This window comes from Ursus americanus, chromosome 18 (assembly GCF_024610735.1).
Source record: "Ursus americanus isolate L20-20 chromosome 18, mUrsAme1.1.p, whole genome shotgun sequence".
Taxonomy (NCBI): domain Eukaryota; kingdom Metazoa; phylum Chordata; class Mammalia; order Carnivora; family Ursidae; genus Ursus; species Ursus americanus.
Window position 1 is genome coordinate 924557 of NC_142144.1, and position 6631 is coordinate 931187.

Below are 6631 nucleotides of genomic sequence, written 5' to 3' on the forward strand. Positions count from 1 at the left end.
CCCCAGCACTGCCAGCCCTGGGCACTCAGTACTCTCACGGTCACAACCTCATGCTTGGACACGGAGCCTCAACCGCCTGCCTGCGTGACTGCCTGCCTGGGTGACTCGTCAGGGCGGTCCTGGGCTGGGGAGGGCGGGGCACCCCGGAGTCTTAAAAGGCTCTCCAGGCCTGCGCCCCTGCCTCGCCTTGCCGCCGCCGCCGCTCCTCGCCATGGCAGAGAGTGCCAAGCTCCAGCTGTTTGTCAAGGTGCCACTGGGCTGGGAGGGCAGCCCCCAGGACGAGTGCGCGCTGGGGGGCTCTGCTTTCTGGGCCAGGCAGTGGGTCTCCAAAGCCGCATCTGTGCCCTCTCCCTGGCGGGGGGCTCAGGCAGCCCTACGGAGGCTGAGGAAAGAGGGACCAGGACTGGGGGAGGGCCCAGTGAGCTGTCCCCAAGGGTGTGGGGGTGCTGACTCCCAGCCGTGGCTCCGGGACCCAGCCCAACCCTCCTGGAGAAAAAGCCCCTTGGTGGGGAGGTGCCCATCAGGCAGCTGGTGGCCAGGGCCCAAGTGGAGCTTGAGGTCAGTGCAGCAGGAGAGAGGGGCTGGGCCAGGTGATCGCCTGATGCTCACATCACTGCCCAGATCCGTGGGTCCCCGGGCAGGGGCTGCCAAACCCCGGCTTCCTCCCCACTGTCGGGCGTGGGACAGTGAGTAGCTGCCAGCCAGAGTCCAGTTTGGCAGGTGAATCACTCAGAAAACAGCTCACTTGGCCCATCCCACCCTTGTGACCAGCCTGTAGGGCCTGGAGACCAGGAGCCTGGCCTCTGCCCAGGTGCTGAAGATAAGGGTCTAGGGGCCAGGCCCCAGAGCTTGGGCCCTGCCCCCGTGTCCCTGGGAGATGGGAAGGCCCTTCCCCGCCTCCCAGGGACCCAGTCAAGGGCTCTCACCCACCACTTGTCCAGGCCGTGCCCAACCAAGCTGGGGCCTTGGATCATTCCAGACTCTTGGCAGTGGGAGGCAGGGGCCCTTTGGCAGAATTCTTAGGTCTGTTCTCTGCCCGGCACCCTCTACTCCACCCACCCCAGGCGAGCGAGGACGGCGAGAGCGTGGGACACTGCCCTTCTTGTCAGCGGCTCTTCATGCTCCTGCTCTTCAAGGGCGTGCCCTTCACCCTCACCACGGTGGACACTCGCAGGTGAGCCCCCTGCCCCCAGGGGAGCCGCTCCCTGGTCTCTGGCTCTTCTGACCAGCGGCCCTTCCACCTGCCTGGTGCCCACAGGTCCCTGGATGTGCTGAAGGACTTTGCTCCTGGCTCTCAGCTGCCCATCCTTCTCTATGATGGCGACGCCAAAACGGACACACTGCAGATCGAGGAGTTTCTGGAGGAGACGCTGGGGCCCCCTGAGTGAGGGCGTGGGCCTGGTGGGAGGGGCGAATACGGGGAGGCAGGGAGGAGCCCAGGAAGATCGCTGAGGGTCCCGCAGGGGAGGGGGCGCGGCACAAGGGTCTGACCAGAGATTCCTAATTCCCTGTAGATTCCCCAGCCTGGCGCCCCGCTACAGGGAGTCCAGCACCGCGGGCAACGACGTCTTTCACAGGTTCTCCGCATTCATCAAGAACCCGGTGCCCACGCAGGACGATGGTGAGGAGAGTCCGAAGCCACGGCGAGGGTGGGGGGAGTTGGCCCAGGCCCAGGCCTCACTGCACCCCCCACCACCTCCCCCAGCCCTGTACCAGCTGCTGCTGCGCGCCCTCACCAGGCTGGACAGCTACCTGCGAGCGCCCCTGGAGCACGAGCTGGCGCGGGAACCGCAGCTCCGTGAGTCTCGCCGCCGCTTCCTGGACGGCGACCAGCTCACGCTGGCTGACTGCAGCCTGCTGCCCAAGCTGCACATCGTGGACGTGAGTGCCGCTGGCGGGGCGCGGGGCTGGGGGCGCGCGCTCCCCAAGGCCTGACCGCGTCGCGCCCCTCGCCCGCAGACGGTGTGCACACACTTCCGCCAAGCGCCCATCCCAGCAGAGCTGTGTGGCGTCCGCCGCTACTTGGACAGCGCGCTGCAGGTGAAGGAGTTCAAGTACACGTGTCCATCCAGTGCCGAGATCCTAGCGGCCTACCGGACGGTCGTGCGCCCCCGCTAGCCCCTCCTCCACCGTCTACACCACCCCCTGCCCACTCTGTACAGACCCATAAAGGCACCTTTGCCCAGTGAGCCTGTCCTGATCTCGGAGCAACCAGATGGCCCTCGATTTCTGCCACCCCCAAGCCCCCACCACGGAAAGCACAGCTCCACATGATAGCCCAGAACGACAGGGGCAGAGAAACCACTGGGTGGTTCTGCAGGGGACTGGATTGGGCTCCCAAACCAGTCAGCCCAGGGTGGGGCAGCAGGATGGCCAAGGAGGGTGGGGAGCCGAGCCCAACCTGGGCACCCAGGGGCTCCGGGCCAGTGGGTGGGGCCAGCCCACGTTCCTCAGCCCTGCCCCAGGGAGCAGGCCACCCTCCGACTTGCACAGGACCCAGTGTGTATGCAGTGTGGGATACCAGTGGCTGAGCCCTGCGGGGTGGGTCTGGGAGAGTGAAGTGTGTGCCTGGAGCAGTGGGGACCGAGCTCCAGCCTTGAGGAGCCCTGCCCTGCCTGCCTGGCCCTCGGCTCCTGTGCGAACCAGGCAGGGGCAGCTGTGTGAGCCCGGAGAGCGTGGGGCCTCCTCCCCCCAGGGAGCCTACGAACTCTAGCCCGGTGCCAGATCACGGGCGCAGGGGATCCGTGATCCCTGTCCCCCCGCCAACCCCCAGAAGCCGGAGCGTGGCTGGCTCCTCCCTCCGAGGAAGCATTTATTTGACGGAGAAGCTGTTTGAGGAGCAGGTGTTCCCACCCCGCAGCAGGATGGGCCGGTGGAGATTGTGGGGTCTCAGAGGCTGTCCCCACCTCACAGGCAGAGTCCTGGCAGGCTCACTCTGCTGCATCTTCAGGGGCTCTCAAAGTCTACACCACCGGCTGGCTTCTTACTGGGAGAGAAGGGAAAGTGACACTGCGGTGTGTTGGAGCGGGGGGGTGGGCAGCAGCGGTCCAGGGCTTGACCCTGGGCACAGGAGCGGGGGACAGGTGGGTGAGTACCTCTTGAAGCCCGGGTTGATGAGGGACTCTCCTGGACACCGCCTCCTGGTCCCGAGTCCAGGGCCGCCTCTCTGAGGATCCGGGTCTGAAAGAAACAGGATAGGAGGGGGGTTCCTGGGTCCGGTGCAATTCCAGGGCCACAACCCCCTCTCCACATGCATCCTCTCTCTGGAGTCTGAGTCTGGTCCTGGGGAAGATGAGTGGCACAGCCCCAACCAAAGTCATAGGTGACAGGCCTTACCTGGTAAGAAGAGCTGGGGCCCCACCAGACAAGGGTTCTTTCTGGGGCTGGCACCTGTCACTTCCACAGCTGGGGAAGAAAGCTGAGAGTGAAGGCACGAGCAGGGGGCCCTAGTGAAGATTCGGGGCACGCCCTCCCCACCCCACCTTCCAGCTGCCTCTTCAAGGTGCACACTTGGTCTGCCAGTCTCAGGGTCAGTGCCTGCAACCTGGAGGCTGCCTCTGGGGCTGGCACCTTGTGGAGGTCAAAATCCAGTGCCGAGGCCCCCCCTGAAAGGGTTAGGGATGCTCTGTCCTCCTGCAGGGTGAAAGTCACAGCTTGCTGCTCGCAGGCTGCCCTAGGAAAGGAGGGATGCTGAGTGCTGTGTCCAGATCCCTTTGCTCCACACCCACCTTTCCTCCCTGCTCAGGGGCTCACCTGAACCGGGGCGTGATATCCTCAGCCGTACTCAGGCCAAAACGGGCTTTCTACAGGGCACAGGGGCTGGTCACCAGCTGCCCAAGACCCTGGAATCACCCCCAAAGCTGCCTGACCCACAGCCGCCCCCGACGCCGGGCCAATCTTAGGACTACAGCCGCAAAGCTAGGGGAAGGGTGTCCAGACCCCCTCCCCCCCCGGGGGGAATCCCAGACCGCCCCCCTCGATCTCATAGGTGGTCCGCACTGCAGATAAGGGGTGCTGGGGGCTTCCAGGCCCGCCCAGGAGCCCCGCTACCCACGAGGGCCGCCAGGCTGTCCGCCGTGAAGCAGGTGCTCCAAAGCTCCGCGGCGTCCGTCACGCTGTGGGGGGAGCGGCTGTCAGACCCGACCGCCCGCGGAAGTGTCCGCGCCCCCAGCGCCCCGCGCCCCTCGCCACTCACTAGAGGTTGAAGTCGCCGGGGCCTCTGTCCTCGCTGCCCTCCCCCTCGCAATAGCACACGAAGCGCGGGGGCCCGGGACCCGGCGGCAGCGTGCAGAGAGGCGGCGACAGCGGCGGCGGCACCATGGCAGCACCGCGCGCGGGGGACCACCGAGCCGGCGAGCGCGGCGCAGGCCTAGGGCGCCTGCGCCGGAGCAAGGCCCGGGAGCCGGGGGCGGAGCCAGCCCGGAGAGGTGCCCACGGGGCCTGCGCGGGGCGGGGCTGACGGTCCTGTCGCGGCTGGGAGGACCCTGGGCCCGCGCGGGGCTGGCGGGGCTCGGTGGACCGGGCTTAAAGCGCGGGGCGGGGACCTCCGGCGAGCCGGTCCCCAGTGCTGTCCCCACGCCCGCGTGGGGGCCTCTGCCGCCTGCCCCGCAGCTGCGCGCCCGCCACCCGCCGAGTCCGGGGTTCCCCGCTGTCCAGCGGCCTCCTCCCGCCTTCCACACCGGCTCTCGCCCGACGTATTGCCCACGTTGTCCTCAGATGTACAGAGGTTCCTAACGCCGAACTGTAATAGGTCGGAATACAGAAGTGAATGAAGTATGGCAATTCGTCCCACGGTATTCGCCCAGCACCTGTTTCTTGCCTCCTGCGGTCCTAGGCCCGGAGCACACCTTCACCCCCAGACGAGGCCCCTGGTCTCCTGGAGCCCTGAGAGCTAATGGGATGTACGAATAACAAACAGGAGACGAGAAACTCTCAGGCAGCCGTTTAAGCTGTGACCCGGGCAAGAGGGGGGCCTTGCGCACCGGGATACGGGATCCCACGCAGAGGGAGCGGCCATGGAGGAAAGCCCACGGTGGGCACAGCACAGTTCTGCTCAAGGCTTTGCAAGAGGGCCAGGGTGACCCCAGGGCGGCCATAGGGAGGGCGGCTGGTGGGTTTTCAGGCTATGCTGATGTGTCCCCAGCGTGCCTGCACCTGAGCCTGGCCCCTCCCTGACCTTCCCCTGATTGACAACCCCAGGCTCCTGCCACAGGGCCCTGGCCTGGCACGCCCATCACCCCCAGACTCACATGCTTCCTTCAGGTCCTCTGTCAAAGGTCACCTTCTCAGTGAGGCCTTCCCTAGTCCCCTTACATTAAAGGTCAACAGCCCGCCCGACATCTCATGTCCTCTCTCCTGTTTTATGTGCTTGTTTTCCAGACTCGTCACTACATAAAGTACATTCTGGTCTCCTCACTGTGGCAGCGGCCTCTAAGACGGCCCCAGCCATCCCGCCTCCTGTGTTCAAGCGTTTCCACATCCCTCCCCTGCGTGTGGGCTGCTTCCAGCAGGAGAACGCTGCATAAGGGACGGGCTGGCCCTTCCTTCTCCTCGAATTGCTCACCATGACCACGTGTGGCAGCCCTGGGCGCACACCCATGTGGCAAAGGACCAAGGCCTGGCAAGGGCTAGTGAGGGGGCTGGCATGCAGACCCCCCAGCGGAGCCTTCGGAGGAGCACGCGGCCCTGCCTGGTGGCTTGACTGCGGCCTCCTGAGCAATCTTGTGCCAGAGGCCCCAGAACACCCAGGCCCAGGTTCCTGATCCTCAGAAACTGCGGGGATGACACATGCTTGTTGTTCTAAGCCGCTAAACTGGGGGGTAACATTCGGCAGTAGGTGACTAATACATTTATTTATCGTGTTCATTGCCCATTCCCCCCAGAGGTCCATAGGGCAGGCCTTTATGTCTGTTTTACTTGCCACTGGACCTTCAGTGCTCGAACGCTGCCTGGCACAGACACACTGGGTAAATATCGTGGATGAAGGAATGCAGAGTGGGGACCTGCAGGAGGGCGTACGCAGGGGTGGGGTGGGGGGTGGTACAACTGATTTCCGTGTATAAAGCCCATGTCGAGTGTCTTGAGGAGAGACCACTGAGGGCTACAGGGGTGGAGGCTGGGGGGCAGGGAGAATAGCAGAGGGCTGCTGAGTCCCTCAGGGCAGAGCTGATGGACACTGGGCCAGGGGCTCCGAGTGCAGGGGGGGCGGTGAGGGAGGATGGGATCACACTGACCCCTGCAGCTGGGAAGTGCGGAAATGCCCCTAGGCCACTGGGCGGGTGCAGGTTTGGAGAGGGGCCGCCCCTTTGCTATATGAACTCTGATGGTGATGGTGAGACCGCTGTGCACCCAGACTCTAGCGGAGGACCGTGTCCGGAGATGTGAGCGTGCAGTCCCCAGCTCTGAGGACCCCTTAGATATCAGCTCCTCCAGACACAGTGCTTGGGGCCTAGGCACGTTTCCAGGAAGAACAAGGCAGGCACAACGATGACCCGTCCATGTCAGCTTGTGTGGAAAAGGGATTTTTGTAGTTGTGGGTAAGGGTCTTGAGATGGGGGGGTTTTCCTGGGTTATCCGAATGCCATCCCAGAGGCAGAGGGAGGTTTCACCAAGAGGAGGAGAAGGCAGTGTG

The 6631-nt window shown here is 64.8% G+C and overlaps 2 protein-coding genes across 5 annotated transcripts; one reads left to right on the forward strand and one right to left on the reverse strand.

Moving 5' to 3' along the window:
• Nucleotides 1-170: 170 nt before the first annotated feature.
• Nucleotides 171-2211, forward strand: CLIC3 (CLIC family member 3). The gene is made up of 6 exons (XM_045803756.2): nt 171-247; nt 1065-1174; nt 1259-1384; nt 1515-1621; nt 1706-1881; nt 1960-2211. Exons 1-6 carry the CDS (start codon nt 212-214, stop codon nt 2116-2118), a joined length of 714 nt encoding a protein of 237 aa, XP_045659712.1. The 5' UTR covers nt 171-211; the 3' UTR covers nt 2119-2211.
• On the reverse strand, nt 1899-4408 carry PAXX (PAXX non-homologous end joining factor). 4 transcript variants are annotated; one of them, XM_045803759.2, is made up of 8 exons: nt 4196-4408; nt 4055-4115; nt 3754-3803; nt 3483-3673; nt 3337-3405; nt 3096-3180; nt 2907-2986; nt 1899-2034 (listed from the first exon to the last, which is right to left on the reverse strand). In XM_045803759.2, exons 1-7 carry the CDS (start codon nt 4318-4320, stop codon nt 2947-2949), a joined length of 621 nt encoding a protein of 206 aa, XP_045659715.2. In that variant the 5' UTR covers nt 4321-4408; the 3' UTR covers nt 1899-2034; nt 2907-2946. The 4 variants fall into 4 exon arrangements, with proteins under 4 accessions (XP_045659715.2, XP_045659716.2, XP_045659713.2 ...); XM_045803760.2 differs by lacking the exon at nt 1899-2034 and having other exon boundaries at nt 2783-2982; XM_045803757.2 differs by lacking the exon at nt 1899-2034 and having other exon boundaries at nt 2783-2986.
• Between the last annotated feature and the right edge of the window lie 2223 nt (nt 4409-6631).